The sequence below is a fragment of the Mastacembelus armatus genome, chromosome 12 (genome assembly GCF_900324485.2).
Source record: "Mastacembelus armatus chromosome 12, fMasArm1.2, whole genome shotgun sequence".
In the NCBI taxonomy this organism is placed as follows: Eukaryota; Metazoa; Chordata; class Actinopteri; order Synbranchiformes; family Mastacembelidae; genus Mastacembelus; species Mastacembelus armatus.
The window spans coordinates 10,891,112-10,915,845 of NC_046644.1; the positions used below are offsets into that span (position 1 = coordinate 10,891,112).

At 38.2% G+C, this 24,734-nt stretch overlaps 1 protein-coding gene across 2 annotated transcripts; it reads left to right on the plus strand.

Moving 5' to 3' along the window:
- Positions 1-2,425: 2,425 nt before the first annotated feature.
- Positions 2,426-23,886, plus strand: jak2a (Janus kinase 2a). Of its 2 annotated transcripts, none has more exons than XM_026296767.2 (24): positions 2,426-2,831; positions 8,984-9,266; positions 11,432-11,555; positions 11,693-11,813; positions 12,715-12,860; positions 13,428-13,752; positions 13,911-14,030; positions 14,277-14,434; positions 14,558-14,669; positions 15,102-15,288; positions 16,229-16,353; positions 17,585-17,719; positions 17,891-17,978; positions 18,606-18,733; positions 18,859-18,997; positions 19,153-19,304; positions 19,771-19,921; positions 20,101-20,234; positions 20,516-20,705; positions 21,126-21,250; positions 21,337-21,509; positions 21,829-21,946; positions 22,207-22,320; positions 22,504-23,886. In XM_026296767.2, the coding sequence occupies exons 2-24, from the start codon at positions 9,008-9,010 to the stop codon at positions 22,600-22,602; spliced, it is 3,423 nt and encodes a 1,140-aa protein (XP_026152552.1). In that variant the 5' UTR covers positions 2,426-2,831; positions 8,984-9,007; the 3' UTR covers positions 22,603-23,886. The 2 variants fall into 2 exon arrangements, with proteins under 2 accessions (XP_026152552.1, XP_026152553.1); XM_026296768.2 differs by having other exon boundaries at positions 2,427-2,831; positions 13,428-13,719.
- Positions 23,887-24,734: the final 848 nt, after the last annotated feature.

The window sequence follows — 24,734 nt, forward strand, 5'->3', positions numbered from 1 at the left end:
GTTTATTTTACATTACAAGTACCGAGCAGTCCTGAGATAATGTAAGAAAGCCTGCCCAAACTGAGAGAGATGTGATGTGGATTTAAAATAATGCGATCCAATAGCCTAAAACAGCTGCAGTACTAAAAACCAACCGAGTGGTTGCGATAATGCTCACAGACAATCATTGAGGCACAATGCATGGATGCAGGGTCAATGTTAGAGGAACGCACTTTTATAGTATAGATAGAGTATTGAAATTTAATGTGATGTTGTGTTATGCAAAAGAATATAATAAATAAAAACTAGATATAAATAAATAAAAACTAGATATATAGTGTACAGGAACATCTGTGCCGAGTATGGACTGGAGGTCCCGACAAACCGCAGGAGGAAGCCTGGGAGTGTGGCTCCAATAGATCCTAGGAACAACATCAGAGCTCTCAGTTTAGAAGAGTGCAGTACTAAGAACAGCTTAGATACTGCGAAGTACCCTCAAAACCCCAGGCCTCTGGTAGAGGAAGACATACACACACACACCACCCGTAGGTGGTATTGCGTGTAACTATTATGTCAGTAAGCACCTCTTTTTGCAACAGTCTTGAAATGAAGACAATCAGAATTAGAGAGTAGGCCTATTTATTCAGTTAATGCAAAAGAGAAAGCATGTGAGGATCATCAGTAGATTCATGAGGACTAAAAAGATAAATTTATATAAAGTGCTGCTATTTTCTTTTGACTTTATTTCAGATATGGATTTTGAACTTGGTTTGTTTTTCACAGACAAAGAGTCCACATCTATGTCCACCTATGTCCATCGGACCAGTCATCTGTCTGTTTTTAGTAACTCCCAAAAGTGGACTCTTTGTCTTATCAGCAACATTATTTGTTCAGGCTCCTATCAGAGTACAGAATGTGATAAGGGTTAGAATAATGTTAGTGAACAAAAAGAGTTTTATGAGACCAGCCATCGGTCACTCTCAAAGGAGGTCTATGTACCACTTCATAATATGGGCTTCAGTTGTCAGGTTGATTTGTAATCTACATTTTGGGGGGAAAGATAAATAATAATTGGACATCTGAGAGAGAATAGACTCCAATAGCTATGCCAGTATTTATTTTCATTACCAAAATGAGATGTAACAAGATGATATTTTAAGACTGCCAAACCAATCCAGCACTGGCAACTGTGCAAACAGTGCATCTGACATAGGAATTATATTTTGACTTATACACACACATGCACTTGCATAATATATTTGAATGTGTACTGTAGAAGATCTGTGCAGTCAGAGATAATATAATAGTCTTTTCATACATAGATAAAAGTAGAAAGGCAGCCTTTGTAAGTTAGAAATAGGCTCTCTGATTATGTCAGGCTGCCTTCCTGTAAACTATCATTAGTTTGATATAAAGCAGTCGAAATTAAAAAATAACTTGTTTGATCCTCAGCATCTGATTGAACATTGAACTGAACATTTGTTTATTACTCAGGCCCACATGTGAACATTCCTCAGTGGTTAGTGCAGTTCACTAATAATAGGCTAGACTGTTTGTAAGGTCTTCTTTGAATTTGCAAGACAAAGGGAAACACAACACTTAATGTTTATGTAACATTCTCCAGGTATGATGCTGAGTTTTAGTATTTAAGTATACGCACGCAATAGAAAAAAAAAAAAAACGAAATAGAAATGCGGGGCTGAGTTATTGGCAAAACAAAAACTCAAAACAATAAGGATTCCAAGAATCACAATCATAACCAAGTTCCCTGGTTTTACCTCTGTTTTACAAATACATTTTGTAAAATCATAATTGTATGTAATAAGAAGTCTAGAAAACTATCAAATAAATGTCATGGAGTAGGTTGATTTGAATAAAGGTGGAACAATTTTAGGGAAATTCTCTCGAGTGTATTTTTCATTTAAAGGTCTTTGTCAACGTGTGTACAGTGAGATCAAATAGTAGAAATGAAAATCACACAAAATCCACCTCTCATTCTCTTTTCTGTAACTTTTATGGTTGAGTGTTTATCTTACAGGTTGAAACCTAAAACAGGTTCAGCCTGTGTAAAATGTTTCAGTAAGGGGGTTGTTCAAAAAAAAATTTTAATAACTGTTTAATAAGCCTGTAATGCCAGCCTTATCAGTCAGACCACTTCATTTGTTTCCTCTGTGGGACAGTTTTAGTTTATATCTTATGGTCCAGGTGTCTGTCCACACTCTCACCCTGACCCCACACGTGTGTAAAACAATGTAACACAACACGTCAGAGCCAAACCCAGTACGTGACTGATGAACAGCACAGGTTAGTGCCAAATAAACCCAGCACTGTTGGGATTAACTATAAAAAAAAAAAAAAAAATGCTTCCGCGTCAAACACGGAAGAAGCAAAGGCCGAGTGTGTTTGGCAGAAAGCCGTTTTGGAGGCATCCTGCTCCGCCCTCCCCATCATCACCATCACCCTACACTTCAACTCAGCACCGTCGGCTCCAGTGCGGACACGGTCGAGGGTCCCGGTGGGTTAACTGTCACTTTTACCGTACTTAACCCCAAGTGTCATGTCGAGCGAAACGTAATGAGTTGATTTAAAGTTATAATAAGTTAGTTAGTGAAGCGTGAAAGGGGAGAGCAGAGGGGGAAAAGATGTGAATTGTCTCTAAATGGAGGTTGACGGGGCCAACAACGAAGCAGCGTCATTTCTGTTGGCAGCTAGTTAGCTAAGTTGACGGAAACCGCTAGCTAACGCTAGCTGAGGCCGTTAGCCCGTCCGGTACTCGGGCGGACCTGGACTGCAAAGACCGAGCGACCTGTGTGGGGTTGGCAGCCACAGCACACCAGAAGACACCAGGCAGAGTAAGTTGAGTGTGCGGAGGGTGTGTGGGGTCATTGTCGTGTCCTGGGTTTTGGCACAGCAGACAGACTTAGCATAGCAAACAGGTTAATAAGACGTGTTTTAAGTAGCGTTACGCTAGAGCAGTCGATTATTGTTGATAAGTTGGTGATTTACAAACAGAAATGCCAAACATCCTGCATTTCCAGTTTGTTTAATAACATTTGATGCTTTTTCTTTTATAGAAAATTAAACATTATGGGTTAATTAAACTTTCATCAAGTTAAGTAGACCAATTTGGGCTGCAATAAACAAAAAGATAAAATGGTTAATTGAGAAAATAATAGGAAAACAACCATCAGTTGCAGCTGAAACTAATGTAGCTATACTAACATGGTATTACATCCTGGTAATAAATCCTGCCATCCTTTTAATGTGGTTTTAATGTGCAGTTTTTGTTAGAGGTTTTGAGTAGAGCTGTGTTGATATTGGATTTTTGAAGGAGATACCAATAGTGATATTTGGGAATTTCAGGCACAAAAGTGCAGATTGTTTATATATCCCACGTAATAAGATAATATTAGTCAGTCTATCTGCCTGGTCATTGGTTTTCTAGAGGTGCTGATTCAACTCTATGCTTTTATAGGCTGCAGTTTGTGGTGCTGTTAAACAGGATTGCATTATACTGAGAGGGATTGCTGAGATGTTGCCAACCCTCATTGAAATAAATGGGAATGAGCATCTGAAGGGATGAGGTCTGGAGCATATGGTTATAGTTTGAACCTGTTAATAATGCAGAGAGAAGGTGATTCCTTCATCCTTGAATCAGGACATCTCAAAAGCAGTTTCAACAAAATCCCAACATTATAACTTTTAATGAACGGAGGTGAATCGCAGAGGTGTTATATTATAATATATTAGTTTCAGATAATCCACTCTCAACTGAGTTTACATTCGGCTTCTTGATGCTGCTGCCACATGTCTATCCTATAGATGAGCCATTTTAGGTTCAGGTTACTTACTTCATACTTTATTTCTATCTTCATAATGTTGACTCTGTTTTCTGCTTTTGAGAAGGAAAGGAGTGTTGCTTGCAAGGTTTTAGTCAGCCCCAACCAATAATAGTAATATGGATTCTTAAATTGACTGTACATGTGACGGGGACTGCTATGCTAAGGGAGTAAAGATGGTATTAACTCAACATTCACAACAACAAAAGATATAGTCAGTTTTTACGCACATATCTAAAAAAAAAAGTGCATACAATTTGCACTTGTTGCTTTTAATGATTTTTTTTTAGGCAATCTTGATTCATTAGGCTTCTCAAAACAGTTTAGCATTTAATTTAAGCCTTTACTGGAAGAACATGATCAGTGACACAGACATATAGTCAGTTTTGGGGAAAGTACATTATTCTTGCAACATGGCTCACGTCTAACATTCTGTATGTTTTATTTAGGTCACACACAAAGAACTTAATGTCAGCTGCTGTAGTAGAGAAAAGTGAGTTGGCTAGTTTAAACTGGAACAAGTAGCATCAGCAAAACTATAGCTACATGGTTTTCCATGTCATCTTTTTGCCAAAATAATGTGGAGAGATATGTGTGAGAAAATAATGTGAGAGACTTGCAGCTACTTTCATCTGGAGACTTTATTCATTTGTCTGGTAATTCGTGTGGTTTTATGGAACTCCACTTACTTTTACTATCTATAGTCAAACAGCCTCAAATATTTTTCCCCACTTTCAGTGAACTCAGGGATTGCACACAGATATCAAGACATAAAATACTCATTATGATATTGGGTTTTTTGAATTTGTGTACAACTTTCAACTACAGACTGTCACTTACACTGTGGACCCATTTATGGGAAGTTTCACTCACAATGCTGTTTGTAATCCATTTGACTCACAGTTCATTTTTTTTCTCTTGTTGTAAATCAGGGTACGTTACATACAGTAGCACATGGTCTTATGAAGAGACAACTGTAAGAAAGTGGTACTATATAATATTGTCCACTGACAGACACAAAATAGATCAGCATACAGAACTGTGTAACATGAAAAGGGAGCCAGGCTTTGCAGACAGTTTTGGGGAAGCGTAAACACGCTGAAACAATCATAGTATTGCATCAGTATAGTGGGAAGTGGGCAGTGAGCACTAACACCAGAGGCACTATGAACTTTAGACACAACCCTCTTATTGTACTGTTTGTACAGTGACTAAAGATTACATCCCTCAGTCCAACAAATGCTTTTGGTAAGCTTTTTTCAGCCTGCCATTCTCCTCATTTTTGAAAACAAAAGGGGATATGCATGGGTAATTCACCGTAACCCCAGAGATTGACAACAGATAATACAGTTTACTTCAGTAGGTGTGTTGTGTGGTTACTTGTAACAACGTGACTAGGCATGACAGAGATCATTGTAAGGTTGAAACATGAATTTCTAATACTAGTTTTAAGATCAAGTGCTAAAACATCTCCGTGCTAGGATTGATGTTGGACCATCTGCCATTTGAAGTTCCATTCTGTTCGCCATCAAAGACCCAGGTCCTCCAGCCTAAACAGTCACACAGCTTGTTTGTTCTATCTCTCGATATGACCCATAGGAGTGCACAGGTGTAAAGGATCTTTATCATCATGGTAACAATAAAAAAAAGACAGTTATAATGGACCCAGTTTGGTTAAATTTAGACACAAAAAGTACTTAGTTAGTCTTAGAAAAAGATTGTGGCTAAGGTAAAAGATGTACTTTTAAGAGTTAAAGGTCCTCTGTCATCATGGATAGAAAATCAAACGCATCACTAAGGATATTGAACGATTAAGGATGAAAGAAAGAGCATGTTTTGTAGACCCATTTCATCCAACCAAAATCCCCTTCATAGTCTGGATTTTGATTCTTGATACAACATCATACTTTGCTCCTGTTATAAATACTAGGGCTGCTAGAGTTTGCCTAACTACACAGTAAAGTGTAACTAAGGGTTGTAATAAGCTATGTCCAGACAACCTAAGGAGAACCTATGGGTCATTTTTCGAGAACAGGCTTGAGTATGGAGAATTGTACAACAGACGGTGCCACAAACACTCACTAAACAGGATGTTTAGTGAGTTAGCTACAAAAAAGGAAAAAAAGAACAGATGTTACAAACTACATCTCTGATGGCCAGCAGCTTTCCAGGATGTTTTTTTTCTTAGTTGCATGTTGTACCACAGTGTAGTTACAGTGACTTTTAATGTACCTTTTGCCCAACAAAATAAATTCTTCCTCATCTACCTATTTGTGGTAGTGCGTGTTTCCATTTTATACAGAGTGTTTAGAACCTCCTGGTCTGCACTGTTGTCTGCATATGGTGAACCATTTTCATCATAAAACAGTGTGACTATTCCAGCTGTTCCTCATAAAGCTGCGACTGATAAAGCATCCACGTTTGTTTTGTGCAGGTTTCGTGGTAGCTTCCCTTTTTACCTTGTAGCATTACATGGTATTGTGCAACATAGCCAGTAATTGTAGATTCCAATTTCTCCAAACTGGTTTAGAAACTAATGATATTTAAGTTTCTTGACATGGAATTTAATCCAAACTTTAAGGAAGCCCAGTAGCCGTAAAAGTCAACATGTGGCTGAGCTGATAGCTCTGTCCTCAAGAAACGCCAAGGTCCTGATAAGACCCAGCAAGAAACTGGTGTAACTTTCTGCCTGTCTGCTTCAAGATAAACGTTTTGGGTGTGTGGGCACACTGACAAACTGGTGAGAGAGCAGTATTTTCCTCCAAAGTCTCCAGTTAGGTGGCAGTAACGTTCAGCCTCAGCAGCTGAGGTTTTATAAACCCAAAAAATCCTTATACCTATCACAGCTTATATCTTACCTTTGCCTTTCACCGGCTTCTGCACAGTTTCCCACTTAGCATTAGGTTGTTATAAATTAACCAGCTACTGCAGTTAAAATTGACAAAGTTTAGAATTTTCCTGCCAGAGTTACTACCTCAGTTAATGTTCGTAATGCATTCATTAAGTGCAGTAGGATTCAAACTCAAAAACATGCAAATGCAATATTTAAGTCCTATATTAATCCACACGTAAATTTGGGTTAGGTAGCTATTATGAAGTTAGCTCAGAATAATATATTGTTGAACAAACTTTCATAAACTTTCGCGAACATTATTATTTATATTTATTTGATAGAGAGTGCCCTGTTACTCCTTGATTTGACTTGTTTTGGTAAGTTACAGTGTAGAGCTGCTTGCAGCAACAAATACTAAGAACATGGCAACACCTGATGATGTAACCAAATCATTCCAGTTTTTTTTTTTCCAGATAGAGGTATCGGCCAGTGTGCGAGATAGCTGTTACTGCCATGTATTTTCATATCAACCGCGTAATACAGCAGCTGATTTAAACTGCTGTGTCTTCCTCAGTGTTTGTGGTGATAATGTTAAGTTAGAATAAAGGCCATTGTACAACATTGATAACTCTACATTTAGTCAGTTGCTGTAGATGAATATCTGTACATGATTCACCAGAAATCCATAAAAAGTCACTCCTATGACAAAAAAGACAAAGATATCCCAATATTCACACAAGCCCATTGTCAGCTCACAGTTACATAAAAAATATCTGTATTGATTCCAGTGCTTGGTTTAAATTTCTTATTTATTTTTTTCTACAAATGTCACTGGCAAGTCTTTCTTCCATCTTTCTATTCTTTTTATAAGGACCAATAAAATTTTTAATGATCAACAAACAATGTGTTACACTATTATACTCCATGATGTAAATTACAAAGATAACTGGGTTAAAACAGACTTCAGCCACTATAATGCTAAATGCTTAAAATAATAATAATAAAACAACTCTGGATACACAGTTCATTAGTTAATATACAAATTCAGTACCACCCAGTTAATGTCAAGTTGTTGCAGAAAGGCAACAAATAAATTCTGCAGTTACAGTACAATGTTGCTCATTATTGGAATAATCTGTTTAATCCAGTGCTTCATATTGCCCGGTTGGTCCCTAAGTCTAATTACAATATAGCATATTCCTTTAACAAAGTATGTAAAGGATTTTAATTTGTACAGCAGTTATTTCAATTTGCATTTTCATTACTATTCATATGAATCCTACATCTTTTTGTTGCTCTTTCTAATAAGGTTTTGGTTCATTGTTGACTCCAGTATGCTGTTTATTTTGTTCTCCTGATACTGTGCAGTTTGTTTATGTTCTGTTTGTGTTATGTACTGTTGAACTTCCTCTTAATGGTTTTTGACTCTAACCAGCTGAGGATAACACTCTTGTCTCTGGTTGTACTATAGCATATCAAGAGTGAGACAGTGTGAATTTTTCACAGTTTTGGGTGTGTTGACATACAGTAGGTGTCATGGTATTTTAGGGTGTAGTTTGAAATACACTTTACTGTTACCACTGTACAGTACAGTACAGTACATACAGTACATAGGAAAGAATCCAAGAAAATCAGGAGATGTATTAGTTATGTTTGTATGTATTCACCTCCAAAACAGATGATGTTTGACTCCCTGTAAGAAGGCAAACCATATTATTAAATATTTCAAAATATGTGGCGTATCATTTGCTTCTGCCATTGCACTGCCTTATCAACAAGCCTGTAATCGAAGATAGACTATCTGTGCAGTGGCACGTACTATACTCTACCCTGAAGACTGATTTTGTTTTAGTACTTGACTTCAAAACATTGCTGTTATCCATTGCTGTGAATCCAATAATCTGAAATGACTGAGATGTCCTGTAGTAAAAATATATTACTGAAAATTACATAGTCGCACAGCCTCAAAGGTTTATTCTTGATCTTTGTCATATTTAAATATGAAATACTTAATTCTTCATAACAACCTGTTCTTTCTGAGATCTCTGCAAAGCAGCATCAGCTAGGACACACTTTGTATTGTTTACCACAGGATAGATAGATGTAGACACTATGATGAATATCTATATCTCAAATCCCAAAACCTTAGTTGTCATGTAACTTACACTAAATAGTCATTGTGAAAGTGTTGTTTGGTCATTAAGTGCCACAGAACAGTTCTAGATTGACTGAAATTTCCTTCCTTCCACATTTTTTTCCAAGAACTGCAGTATTTTCAGAACATGTCTGCTCACTCTCCGTTTCTTTTTCTCATGTATTATTTTGTTCTCAGGTGGATGTTTGTTTTAAGCAGCACATGGCCTGTATTCTGCTGACAGACATGGACCCACTTGCCTCCGGTCCCACAGCGCATCACAACGGTCTCCTCCCTGACCTCGATCCAGCCACGCAACCCGACACCAAGGATGTGGATGCCACCTGCCTCACTGTCCACCTTTACTACCAAGGGAAGGATGGACAAGGGGTTGGAGCCAACGGTTCAGAAGGTGCTCTCACGTTTCCACCTGGAGAGTATGTAGCAGAAGAACTGTGCATTAGTGCAGCGAAATCGTGTGGTGAGTCACAAGAGGATTTGAGTTCTGATGTCTGCTCACAGACAATACATTTATACAAATTGAGTAACTTCAACTTAAGATGAGTTTTCATGATGCTAATAATGAAACATGCATCAGACATATTAGACATACAGTGGTGGAACATTTGTTAGATTTTCAAGCCACTTATTAGGCCTACTGTTTTAAATTGCAGTTGTAGTAGTAGTTTATTTGCAGTGGTGCCTTTGGTTGTGTAGATCATGGACTGGGCCATAAATGGACATAAAGTCTGTACTCTTTGAACCTTGTATTTTAGTTTCATGCACAAACAAGCACCAAGTACCACAGTCATCCATAACAGGCTGAACTATGTCATCTCATGCTGAAGACACCCACCATGAAATGATATGATGAGATCTTTACTTGATATGGGAAAAACACTTATTGTCTCATGTCATGTTTATTTCAGTACAGTTGGACAAGTATTTGAACACATGTCCATTAGCCTTATATGGTAGGGGTCAGTGAATATGTAGTTTATTATTGTTCTGAGCATGGTCTGCTTGTTTTAGATGCACATCAGCTATCCAAGAAGTATGAAAATTCAGAAGCATTTACTGTTTATTGACATGTCTGGTGTGGCGGGGACGAGTAGTAATCCAGTTGAGGATGCACAACGGCATAATCCCAGTTTGACTGGCATTCATGTACTTGCTTATTTCAAGTTTTTGACGTCAAATTCCAGATTTATTTCTTAACATCAGATCAGGAAAGTGTCAACTGCTGTGTATCTGTACCTTTGTCATAGCACTGTCCGTGTTGCGACACTCTCTTGCTACAGTCCTTGTTGGGTCGATAAGAAAGAGCCCCTCTCTCTCTTTTTATTTCTGCTTTTGTGTCCCCTTACACTTAAAAAAAAAAACAAAAAAAAAACTCAACTTCCTGATTCTTTTCTTTGTCTATTTTTCATCTTCTACCTTCCCACCATCTCTTATTTTCATGGTTTAACCACAGTGGACAATCACTGGAGGGATTTTAATGTGCTTTCTGTAGCTGGTTATTCCTGACACTCTTTTATGTTATTTGGTCTTAGGATATACATTGGGGCACTTTCAAGGAAAGGTAAAATTTTCTGCTCCATGGGAACAGGTTGGGGTGTGACACTGCCACCAAGAGGAAGCTACATTAAGATTTCCAGTAGTCACTCCTAATATGATATGATGACAATTTTTACTTTTTTATCCTCTATGTAATGATTCATTATATATTCATACTGTATAATGCAATGACGCTTCCTACAGTTTGCAAATGCATTTACTCTGCAGCACTTTGCTTATTTTATTATTTGCTGTTGCAAGAAATAATACAAGGTAGGACTTGCTTATAAATCTTTTTAGTTGTTCGACTTGACTTCCTCGATTGTGGTTAAATACACATCCTCTTTCGCGGCGCTCCTGTTCTTACACCATTGCTTCACTCTTGAGAGTGCTTCCTGCCTAATGATGACGCTTTCTGTCAACTAATGACCTACTTGGCCTGGCTAAGAAAACATGCTCTCACTGGTGCTGCTCAGGCTTTGAAGCACGAGTGAGTGGGGTGCTGCAGGAATGGTCAGAAACACAAACAGATATGGATGAAGTGGAACAAGTCATTCATATTAAGATTGTTAGTCTGTGGCCACCGTCATTATATTGTATTATAAAAACACGCAAAACAGTTTATGTCAACACAACTAACTTCACTGAAATACACTACTGGGAAATGTTAATTGGTCATGTGTCATTGTTAAAGCACTGTTGTTTGCAGTCTGCAGTGCAGCCAAAACACAAACTCTGTGTGTGTAAACATACAGTACATGCATGACTTTGTGCATGTGTAAATATTGGCCAGTTGTTGCTCCTTAGTGGCAACTAGTCACATATTCAGGGATAAGCAAGTAATGAGTGATGTTAAAGCTCTAAACACTATGAAAAAAAGTTATTTATTTTGTCTTTAAATATAAAGAGTGAGCATGTTAGTTGTTTTCTTCATTTGAATTAGGGGCAGGGACATTCCCAGGGACAAAGGGAGCACATGGACAACAGTTACTGTCTTACAGAGGGTGTTAGTGTGTTAGTGAATGAATATTTCCATGACTTCATTGAGTCCTGACTGATAAAAGAAATTGGTTTTCTTTTTATTTCCAGGGATTGCTCCAGTGTACTGCAGTTTGTTTGGCCTGATGAGAGAGAGTGACCGGATATGGTTCCCTCCTAATCACATTTTTAAAGTGCACCAGTCAGCCAGTGAAAAGCTGCACTTCAAAATTAGGTAGATGATTATACTTTTAGTGTATTTTGTTAATTTCTTCCACATTTTTCAGAATTTTCATGTTTTTCAACATTTTCACGTTTTTATGCTTGGATTCCTTTTTTACTGTGTTTGTTATGATTTTCTCTTCTGTCCAGATACTATTTTACTGGCTGGTATAACAATGGCAGTTCATTCTATGCCCATCGCTATGGTGTATCCAAGGGGACAGAGAGCCCTGTGATGGATGACTGTGTCATGGCTTACCAGTTTTTTCAGGTTAGTATGATTCATGCCAACACTTAAATGCTTTTCTTTCTTGTTGGGTGCTTTGAAGGTTGCCATTTTACATTTGTTCTGTTTTTCTGCATTTGCATTTTTAAATGGTAAATGTTGCTTTCCTTAATGTCCATCACACCTGTACCCATTCCTGCTTTACGTTTTTAAAAATGTAACAGTAAGCAGAAATGGTTGGAGCTGCCTACGAGTGTGCACATTTCCCTGTCTCTTTGACTGACCAGCAATCTATCTGTCGTGCCAGACCATTCCTTTACATAAGTTGAGCAAGCAGGAAGTGTGGTAGGAAGTGTGTTTAAAAGCACAAATGGGGGAACAAGGGTATGACACAGTTCTTTTCTCAGTGTTTATGTTTGTCTGTGCACCATATGTGTGCTTGTGTGTGTATCTGCTTTTTTTTTTGCTCTCCTACATGCTTGTGCAAAGTTGACACATGCAGCTTTGTTCAACTTTGTTTTTAACTACACTGTCACACTGACACCATGAGCTGTGAGTGAGCATATGGAACTATCACACTCAGTCAGTTACATGTTTTGAGAAAATATTTAATAAAAGCATTTTCCACATTAAAATACACCTTTATACTCCAACATACATTTTTATGTTCCATAAAGAGGGTGTAATCACTGCACTGTTTACTGTTCTACTGTATGCGAAGCTAGATCAGCTCAATCTGATAACCAGAAACCAGATAACTAACCAAATCTAAACCAACACTTCTATGCTTGTGTCTGTTTGAAGAGTCATCATTTAATTGGTGTTTGTTTTCATGCTGTATAGTTACTTGCAGTTGATAGCTGATTAGCCTCCACCCCCTTTACACTTCTCTCACATTATTTTTCTACTCTTTTATTTATTGCACCTTGTTTTTTTTCTTCTCTAGTGGCGCAGTGACTTTCTTAATGGCTGGGTTCAAATCCCAGTGACCCATGAGTCCCAGGAGGAGTGTCTTGGCATGGCGGTGCTAGATATGATGAGGCTCGCAAAAGAGACTGGTCAGTCACCTGTGGATATCTACAGTAATACCAGGTAGGATGAAAAAATGGTCTCTGAAACAAAAATTGTTATAAATATGGATATGAAGGCCAATCTGGTTGAATCATCAGTCTGCTAGAAGGGTGTAATAAGTTTAGAAATGTGTACATCTTAATTATAATGTGGACTACTTTATAAACCCAAATTCCAGATCGTTTTTAATTCCATAAACTTCCTGCACACTCTACCTAAGTAGTGTAAAGTTTTTTGCTTTTGTGCATAAACAACATGAACAATGAACAATTTCAAAGCGTGACTGGCTGTTTTGATCTGTACCATGGTTGTTCACTTTGTCAAAATGGTAAATCTCATTTGTTTTCTTTTTCATGTCAAATTCATCCTTAACATTATGCTTTGTTTTAAATTATGTTGTTATTAACTGATTCTCCTGAGGCAGCTGAACTGGCTCAAAGTGTACTGACAGTACTTGTTTTGTTCTAACACTTGGCCCTTCATTCACTTTTTTTATGTTGCTTGCTTAACAACTGCCCATAGTTGTTTTTATTCTCCACTTTATCTCCACCTAACCACCCTCCCTGATCCCCTCTTCCCCACATATAGTTACAAATCTTTCCTGCCGAAATGCATGAGAAGCTGCATCCAGGAATATAACATCTTGACTCGGAAGAGGATCCGCTATCGCTTCAAAAGGTTCATCCAGCAGTTCAGAGAATGCAAAGCCACAGTGTGCAACCTCAAGCTCAAATACCTGATGAGCCTGGAGATGCTGCTGCCCTCCCTGTACTCTGAGCGCTTCCAAGTCACTGACCTCTCGGCACGCGAGGTTACCATCGTAGTCACAGGCAACAAGGGGATCCAGTGGTCAAAAGGGAAGGAGGAGGGAGAAGAGGAGGTGAGAAACAGGCAGAAGGTTCATGTTACCATGGTAATACATTTGCACATTATCAATCATGCATAGTGTGATGCTGCCATGGCTATTTTTTACCAACAGATGGAGCTCCAGGATTTGGTGAACATTGCCAATTATGACAATAGTGCATGCTTCTTCAAACACAAACTGTTTTGTACTCACTGTGTCTCTAGGAGCTACAGACATACTGTGACTTCCCGGAGGTGATTGACATCAGCATCAAACAGTCCAATAAGGAAGGTTCTGTGGAGAGTCGCATAGTTACTCTCACAAGACAGGACAACCAGACCCTGGTATAGTATATTTTACTTCATGCCCCATTATTATTATAAAATTAATAATTCATTTGCTTTGCTCAATTTTAATCTAATTATATCAGGAATGTATTTCATAATGACCTCATACATGTCAAAGTGCTTAAGAGCTGAACTTAAGAAACAGCACCTGTTTTCACCAGTTTAAAAAAAAAATCATGTACTGAGTCATTTGCTTTGCCTTCATCTGCATCCCCTCTCTCTATCTCTGTCTGACCAACAAAGGAACTGGAGTTTCATTCACTCTCTGAGGCTCTTTCATTCGTATCATTAGTTGATGGATATTACAGACTGGTCGCTGATACCCATCATTACCTATGTAAAGAGGTGGCTCCGCCAAGACTTCTGGAGTGCATTCACAGCTACTGCCATGGCCCTGTGTCGTGAGTATAACACATATGCACTGATGCAGCATATCAAACATGTACTCATGTACCCCTCGACCACAGAACTATACGAACACACGCACACTTGCACAAAGACTCATTCTGTGTCTTTGATCACAGGATGGAGTTTACGATTGCTAAACTACGTCGCTGTGGTAACCACCAAGGCCTATACATCCTTCGCTGCAGCCCCAGGGACTACGACAAATATTTCATGTCCTTTGTGGTGGGGGTAAGTTAATGTTGGGTCTTTAACATTGTGAAGTGCAGGAAACGTGACCTTACAAATAGACATGCTCTTTTAACACAGTCTTTGTTAACTGATTGACATTAGTACTCACTTCTTTAGCACATGACCATATGCATCCCAGTAGACTACTGTCACAAGCTACTACACGTCACACTACCAGAGCCATTACTGTAATTAAAATACAGTATAGTGCTTTTTTGTAACTGCTTTTTTGTAACTTATTCAAGTAAGGAGTAATTGAGTGGCTGCTTCTGAAAGTAGATTAAATTAATTTAAAATTGTAGATTTTTAAATTTATTCAGTCCTTATATGTACTGACACTGGCTCAATCAGGGAATGTTCTTTATAATTAAAATTGCATTGTGGCCAGCTGCAGCACAACCTTATTTGTATCATTTTTCTTTTGATTTGCAGTATGAAAGTATGGTGGACTGTAAGCACTGTCAGATTGTGAGGACAGAGTCAGGAGAGTACATTCTAAGTGGCGCTAAGAGGAGTTTTGGCTCACTCAGGGAACTTCTGCACTGCTACCAAAAGGAGGCCCTCCGAACTGATGGATACACATTTCAGCTTACCAAGTGCTGCCCACCCTGTCCCAAAGGTCAGTGTTTACCTACAAACACACACCCCACATATTATACATGTCATCATGTAAAAGCATGCATATCTTTTGTCAAACCTTTGGTCTTTGACACTATTAATCTTGCCATTTGGGTATTATTTATTTCCTCTCTTACATTCCTGCTGGAGCCAATTACCAACCTAGTATTCCCTGCTTATATTAGAGGTTTTGTTCATTTCCATTGGAGTTAGGCCAATGAAGAAAGCAAGTTGTTCTTTGAAAAGTTATTGACCTTTCTGTTGCATTATATTTATTGATAAACTCAATTTAACTACATGATGTTGTAACTTCAAATAAACAGTGTCAAATTCTGGGACATAGGGCACTCCTCTGAATATATTCAGCATGTGTGAGCTCTACACTACATTCTTTTTAGAGTATCTTGCTTTCCTGTTCACATGCTCCCATGTCACCTTTTCAGCCATTAAACATTAAGGCACCAGATCAGCTATGGCAAAGCCAGTTGTTAAAAAAATTTGGAGCAATGTTTAATCATCATTGGAAATGTATGAAATTTTAACTGTATTGTGTGGTGTATTGGAATAGAATCAGTGTTATACTTCAAGTTAGCAAACTGGATTCAGATTTTTACTGCCCACCACAACTTGAGCATTATATTACAGTGGGGATTTGATGGAGTTACTAATGACTTCATGATTTAGTGATTACTTTACCAGACTTCCAGCTGGTAAAGCTCCTTGTTCTGAACAGTTACAGGGGCCAAAAACAAACTGCATAGGTTTTATTCATGCTGATTTACATGATTAAGAACTCTAAATCAAACCATATCATTTTATAATTAACTGTTTTTTTACTTCTTATTTAACAATGCATAAACCAGACTGCAGTGATAGTCGATGAAATTTCAAAATGTGAGCTTGATGAACCCTAATCCCTGTCTACTTTTACCCTTTTTCAGAGAAATCCAACTTGCTGGTGGGTAGAAATAACCAAGGGGCAGATGTTTGTCTGTCACCATCTCTCCACAAACAAAACATCAGCCAGATGGTCTTCCACAAAATCCGAAAAGAGGACCTGACTATTGTAAGACAACCCTGACACACTTCCTGCTTTACCTTTTCCTCTCAAAGAATATAAACATGCATAACAGGTCAATTTCTTCAGTTTCCTCAGGGTTAGGGTCATACAGGATTAGATGTGTTGTTTTTTGTTCATATATCTAAATTTACAAAGCTTAACTATATCTACATGGGCCAAGTGCTCAGTAATTCAGGCTATTTGTAGAGAAGAAAGCAGGCCATGACCCATCCTAAACTTGTCAATATGAGTGAGCATGAGTGAGTTTTTAAATTAAAGAGGGCAGGATGGGCCAAATGAGGTCTCTGTCATTAACAAAAAGACTTCCTCAATTGATTCACCTACTGTAGCTCAGCATCATTAGTAGCATTCCCTGTGGACATGTGTGACTGCACTGTGTTCAGGCAACATAGTGTCATCTGTGCTGTTGCATTGCTTCATTTCTTCACTATGTTTTCTGTTTTTTGAGTATTTGAAGTTTTGCACCACAGGTCTGTCACGGGAAAACCACAGAAGCCGTTCCACTGATCAGAGAGCAGAGGGTTATTTTCTTATTGCTATATTGTCTTCGCACTTATTTTTTTTTAGCAGGCTCAACAACAGTTTTTTTCTTCTTCCTGTTTTGAACCTGGGTTCAGCTACAGTTTGGTGTGTAGTTTTTTAGTGCTTGAAGCTTGACCTTAAATGTATATTTGTTAAAGCCTATGCAGTTAAAGATATTATGGTTAGATGACTGAGGTATTTGGAGGATGGGCATTATTGAGTTCTATTGTTGCTTTGGTGAGGGAGATTTAATTGATCAATATGTTGTTTTAGGGTGTTTGGGGTTTTCAGAAATTCAAAGGCTCTCAGCTTTGACTTTTGAAATTGCAATAATGAGAATAAAAACTCTGATTGAGATCTGTACAGGAGTTCAGTTTTCATTCATTTAGGAGCCTATCAGAATTGAATTTTTAAATGGTGTCCTAGTTAGTTTTTATTTTTTATACAAACATACAAATACATAAAGAGATGTCAAAATACCTGCATCATTACAAGTATTGCTCCAGGTAATAGGTGCTGTTGGGGTGTCTCTTAACACTAACATTGTGCCATTGTGCGACATTTCGTCACTGTATGGCGTAAAACTAGTAGATTCTATTTGCCAGGAAATTGTTTAGACTTAGAGAAAATGTAACCAATTCACTACTCCTTCCTTGGCAGTTTGGTTCCTAACATAAACTGCCCTTTGTTTTAGAATGAGAGTCTGGGCCAAGGAACTTTCACCAAAATCTTCTGTGGTGTGAGGAAGGAGCTGGGAGACTATGGAGAGATACACCAGATAGACGTGGTTATCAAGATTCTGGACAAGGCTCACCGCAACTATTCAGAGGTTGTCATGATGACTGAGTGAATGAGTAACTGAGAGAGTGAGTGAGTGAATGGATCTCACTAAATTGAGTTTTTTTTTGTCTCTAACTCTTGAAAACATAAGTTAAGAGGAGACATGTTAGTAGTATCGAATTCAAATCTTTTAAACTTCTTGTCTCCTTATCTCTCATAGTCGTTCTTTGAAGCAGCCAGCATGATGAGTCAGCTCTCTCACAAGCATTTACTCCTCAACTATGGAGTTTGCGTCTGTGGTGATGAAAGTAAGCTCACAAGCCACAAAAACACACACATTAAAAATGGTTGGCTAAAGGTAATCACAAAGGAAGAAATCATTGTGGCAAACAAAAAGGACAGTTTAACATCTCATATGTAGACAAGAGGGATATTGACTTGAAAAGAAAAATTTTATGGTCATTGGTGGTTTGTGAAACATCCATGATCAATCAAAACAAAAGGTTTTCACAATATAAAGAACTATGCCAACCTAAGAGCAGCAAACTGGAACATCACTGTCCCTGCAGGCAAATGAGACAAAGGGGAAATTAGGTTTCTGACCTCCTGGCCCACTCTGAGCTCTGCCCTGACCTTTTCACTTTGACTCAATTAAGGAATCAGAATCAACAAGTCACTAATGGGCCACTGCAGTCTTGATGATCACATCAGAGCAGGAAACACTGACTATTTACTTTTCTGAGTGCAGAGAATGAGCAGACAGAAAAGAAGAGTTCTGCTGTCTGTCACTGAAAAAAAGATGGGACATAAGCTACAATAAACATGTAAAATAGGACATTTAACAGAATGAGCTTTGTTTAGAAGATACTGAATATGGCTATGGATAGGTTTTAGGTATGAACAATAAAATGATCTCCATCTCATTTCCCTGTCAGACATGATGGTGCAGGAGTATGGTAAATTTGGTTCTCTGGACACCTACCTGAAAAAGAATAAAAGCTCTGTATACATCACCTGGAAGTTAGAAGTGGCCAAGCAGCTAGCCTGGGCTATGCACTACCTGGTAAGACTACTGACACATACTAACACAGCTACACATACTGCGTTCTGTCTGACACACACAAAAAAAAAGTGTAAGGAGAAAATTTTTTAAACCAAGTCATTCAATGATGTCTTATCTGCACACAGGAGGAAAAGAACCTTATTCATGGAAATGTCTGTGCCAAGAATGTTCTTTTGATCAGAGAGGAGGATCGTAAGACAGGCAGCCTGCCTTTCATCAAACTCAGCGACCCTGGTATCAGCATCACTGTGCTGCCCAGAGAAGGTGAGATACCTGGCTTCATGTACTGTCTTGATGTGAGAAAACACATCACCAGCATAGTTTTTACTTTGGTGTGATTGTATCAGTTGCTGATAGGGACAAAGTTTGGCGAGCCTTATTTCTTACTCCCCCTTCCAAACTTTATGTATCTCCCTCAGTTCTGGTGGAGCGTATCCCCTGGGTGCCCCCTGAATGCATTGAAAATCCCCAAAACCTGAGTTTAGCCACAGACAAGTGGGGATTTGGGACGACTCTGTGGGAAATCTGCAGTGGTGGAGACAAACCACTCAGCACTCTGGACTGCTCTAAGGTCACACTCAGAATGCACTGGGACTATTGGTGTATCTAGAATAATCTATATTAAGAGGATAGTTCAACATTTTTGGAAAGGTCAAATCTAGTGAATTTTTATGTGAATCATTAATGAGGGTTTTTTTTTTGTTGTTTTTTATATTTGGATAGAGTCAAGCTAGCTGTTTCCCCTTCTTTCTACTAAGTTATGCCAAGCTAATTGTCTGATGACTGTAGCTTTATATGTACTGTACAGATATAAGCAGTATTAATCTAATCATTTCTGGCAAGAAAGCAAGTAACAGTTGTTAACAAAATGTTGAACTAGTCCTTTAATGCATGCACCTTTTTTTTTTTTTTTTTTTAATCTAATGAATATTTTATGAATGTCTGCAAACTTTGCATCTTCACTCCTTGTACCATTAGCATTTTCTAACCCAACTTAAACACATGCAGGTCCTGACTCTTGCTCTTTTCCACTGCAGAAGAACTTGTTCTACGAGGACAGGCACCAACTGCCAGCTCCCAAGTGGACAGAGCTCGCCAATCTGATTAACAGCTGTATGGACTATGAGCCTTCACACCGACCCTCTTTCAGAGCAATTATCAGAGATCTCAACAGCCTCTTCACACCAGGTAGGAAGACAGAAACATTTAGCTAACATCTTGCTCACAGATCTACAAGTCATGTGAATATACTTTACATAACACACATATTTGTCATTTAGAGCTTGAATTAATCATTTACACTTCCACTCATTTCCTAGTTACATACGTGCATGTCTGAAATGGTTTTGCACCTTGTTGTGTTGCAGACTATGAGCTGCTGGTGGAGAGCGACATGGTGCCAAACAGGACAAGAGGGTTTGGCTTCCCTTGGGCCTCTGAGAACCAGGAGCCCACCCAGTTTGAGGAGAGGCACCTCATCTTTCTCAAACAGCTGGGAAAAGTGAGACACACTTTCCACTGCCATCTATATATCCAGGATATTTCCTGGACATTAAGCAGCACTCTTGAATATGAATGAAAACATTTTCTAAAAACTCTTATTTTCAGTGTCTTACTGTATTGTTTTCCACATAACAAATTATTATAATTCAGCAGCTCATTTCATGGAAACGGGACAAATTCTATGTTGTGTTTTGTGACATTAAAAGTGCTAATTTGAAAAGTGCTTAAAACCCTAGGTGAAATCTCAGCTCTGTTCTGTTCCCTGACCTCACGCTGCAGGGAAACTTTGGCAGCGTGGAGATGTGCAGGTATGACCCCCTGCAGGACAGCACAGGGGAGGTGGTAGCAGTAAAGAAACTACAGCACAGCACAGACGAACACCTCAGAGACTTTGAGCGGGAAATCGAGATCCTCAAATCCCTACATCATGAAAACATTGTCAAATACAAGGGAGTCTGCTACAGCGCAGGTATCAGCACATCATTTAATATCTATATGTGGAGGGGTATAGAAAATATAAAAGCTAAATGCAGGTTTTCCTATTTTAGCATAAACATATTGCTGTTTTTTGTTATATTTCCGTTAAACAGATTGCCTACTTAAACTGAAATTTTTAAGTGAAGAGAGATTGTTTTATTTCTTTTCTCCAGTGACAGAGTGTTCCTGACCAGCCTGTTCTGCAACAGCCATCCCTTGATTTAATAATACCACCCATGCACATTTTATTATGCATAATGGCATCTTGACAGTCCGCACATTTGCTGCCTAGGGCGTCAATGACCATGCCCATGAAATAACTAAATCTTGATTTTCATGCACTGCCTCCCCTCCACAGCTCACATATCACATTTTCTCTCTGTGATAACTTAACTACCTTTCTTTCACGCAGGCCGAAGGAACCTGCGGCTGATCATGGAATATCTCCCCTACGGCAGTTTGAGAGATTATCTCACCAAACATAAGGACCACTTTGATTCTAAAAAGCTGATGCTCTATGCATCACAGATTTGCAAGGTAATGTAGTACAGCATGTTATACTGCATGTGTATGCCCCTATTATACACATAGTAATAACAGCTGGTTTAACTTATTTCTTCCAGGGCATGGACTACCTTGGCACAAAGCGTTATGTACACAGAGACCTGGCCACTAGAAACATTCTAGTGGAGAGTGAGATGAGGGTGAAGATCGGTGATTTCGGTCTAACCAAAGTGCTGCCCCAGGACAAGGACTACTACACCGTCAGAGAGCCTGGGGAAAGCCCCATCTTTTGGTGTGTTTGTTAGTGGATCCGAAAATACTTTCATGTTTTTGTCAGTTGACATTTATAAAGCTAAAGAGTCAACACTTTTAATGTTTTTGTCTGGTTCTTCTACAGTGGTGGTGGTGACTTATTGTAACCTTTAGTGGCTGTTTTCAAATACAGGTGTTAAAGATAAGCTTCACTCTGAGAAAACTTAAAAAAACAGGTTGTTTTTCTAGATCCAGACTAAGTCATATTCATTCCATCTTTATTTTAGATATACTGCATGCACTATATGCATAATTTATTTATATGTATATATGGTATAATGTGTTGTGGTGCTTTCCAGGTATGCGCCAGAATCACTAGTAGAGAGCAAGTTCTCGGTGGCATCAGATGTTTGGAGTTTTGGTGTTGTCCTCTACGAACTCTTTACTTACAGTGACAAGAACTGCAGCCCACCAGCGGTAATGCACTGAGCTTTTGTTTTTTGTTTTTTTTTGTTTTGAACTTTCTGTCATGTAGTTTTTTCTAATCTACACTTCATTACTTTTGTCACCTGTCTGACTCACTTAATTGACCTCTGAAACAACAGTTATTATAATTAGTTTGTAGTGTTGTTAAAGAAATCAGTTGATTGAGCACTCTGCTCTGTTGGGGCGGTTTTAATGTTGGGAGGTTTGACCAAGCTGTAATCTCTAAAAAGTCCATTTTTTTCCTGTTCAAGGTGTATATGGACAAGATGGGAAATGAAAAGCAGGGCCAGATGATTGTCTACCATCTGATAGACTTGCTGAAACAAGGATACAGGTTGCCTGCTCCTGATAATTGTCCAAAGGAGGTCAGTAGATGTATACATTCAACAAACTGCAAGAATAGAGTGGGTTTTGATTTTATTGGTTTCTGTTTTAATAAAAAAATGTCCTGTGATTTGAGGGTAATGGATGCACACTGCATGTTGGCAAAGTTGTATTAAGTTATTTATTTTACATATATTTTTCTCTTTGTTTTGATGTTTCCACAGATTTACAAGATAATAACAATGTGCTGGAACATAGACCCAAATCTGAGGCCTACTTTCAATAAATTAATCCATAGTGTGGAGGATGTAAGGACGGATTAGCATCATTGACCGTGAGACTTTGACCTTTACTGTAGCTGCTCCCGAACACCTGGGAACCAGCCCTCACATGTCACAACACAACAATAAACATCTCTATCTGCATGGATGCAGTCACTACCATGGAACAGATTTAATATTTAATCAACTGAAGACACTGGAGTGATGGTGATCTTCCACTTTATGAGCATTTGTGCCACAGGAAGTGTACAAATTGTTACACTGGTTACTACACTACATCTGCATGACAGACACCAAGCAAAAGATCTTTTTTAATTCCTTTAAGAACATTTCATTCTGAGATATATTTCTTTATATTATTCTAAGAATCAGGTTTTCTCTGCTTTAAGTCACTAGTGTTGAATGTTTAAGCCTTAAAATCAATCAGTACCTACAATGCCAGCAAAACTTTATTTTGTCACAATGCTCAGATCTGTGATTTTATACTTTTTTGGTTGCCCAACTTGCTTTGTTTCACCAAAGAGAGTGGGGGAGTCAAAAAGGACTGAGTGCACATGAATTTTCTGAGCCAAATCTACAGGAACCGAATCTCACTGCACTGCTCATGTGTGGCTGGACTTTTATGACCGACTGAAACTTGGGCAGCTGTCCTCCTGCTGACACACAGACAGACCCTTCTGTTTGAGGCATTTCGTAGCAGATAAGGGAAATAAGGTAAAATCTTGAAACATCTTGAAAAGTTTTTCTAGTCAAGATAAGGTAAAATGTGTGCTGTTTTTTTTCATGGCAGATTTCTACTGTTATTGTAGACTTTGCACACTGTGGATGATTCTGTGTTTTTCTGAATGGATGAAGCAACATGAGAAATGGACAGTGTTGCTCTTTTGTTTTTTTTTTTTAAATAGTGACAGTTTTCTAAGAATCCTCCATTTTTCTACATGATAGAAAACACAAGTTGCCTTTTACTTGTTTACATCATCAAACCATCTCTCAGAGATAGCATTAGCATTAAGCTCTCTGAGAACTGTGGTGTCACTTCATGGACTCATACAGGACACCAGCTTGGGAAACGATGATATTGGCTTTGTAATTACCTGCTAATGGCTAAAAATATATATATTTTTCATACACATTCCTCAGTGCTAGCAGGCTGAACTGTCTGTATGTGGCTACCCAGTGTGAAGAGTGTATGATGAAAGTTGAAATGAAGGGTGAGTGCTTGTATTTTCTGCAGCGGTAGCTTGATTTTGAGACACGGTTTTATTTAAAACCTATTGTGTAATTATTTTCCCATCCATTTAAAGATGTTGAGTTTTTTGTTACCTATTTTAATGTGTGCGTGTGTGTTATGATGTGCATTACCACAAGTAGTAGTTACAAGAGGGATTTTTTAAAATTTTTTAATTGAATGTTTAAAACTTTATGTGCCAACGTGGATGACTAAAGGAGACAGAAAATGTCAAAGGATGAATGCCCTCTCACTTCACTAAGAATGAGTCAGTGTAAAGAGCAAAGTTTTCTCACTTGCAGACACACAAACATGCAGTGTGTGTAACCCTCCCGCCCATTGTTGCCTTTTTTACTCACAAAGCTGTTAAAAATTGAGAGAGATTAGATACATAGATACCTAGGTATTCTGATGTTTCACATAAAATATTATTTGTGAAAATATGAATTTCTTTATGTTTTACAGATTTGAGTTTTCCTTCCATTTAATTCAATTTTAGTTTTTATATATACATTTTAGCGGTTCGTATACATTGGCGTTTTGTCATTTGATGGGAACATGCAGCTGCATGTATTTGTTGAATGTGTAAATAGTGAGATATAGGTATGTATTACATTTCAGGTGTGTATACACATAAACATACTATAGTACTTTTTGTAACTAAATGCACTTTGCTTTTTACATAAAGTTTCATTATATTGTACCAATAGTGGAAGAGCTTACAGGTTTTTCTAGTCAAGATGAGAAGATTTTTATGTGTACAGCTTTTATTTTTTTTTATTTTTTGTCAGTGGGTCAAGTGTATTTTCAAAAATGGCTTAAATAAAGTTGAAAAAAAAAAAAAAAAACCCCCAACTCAGTATTGTCCTTTGGGTGTTGGTTGGTGTTGGTGCTGATGATCAGGCAGGTGTAATGTTGTGAACAGAGGCCAGCATTAAGTTCACAG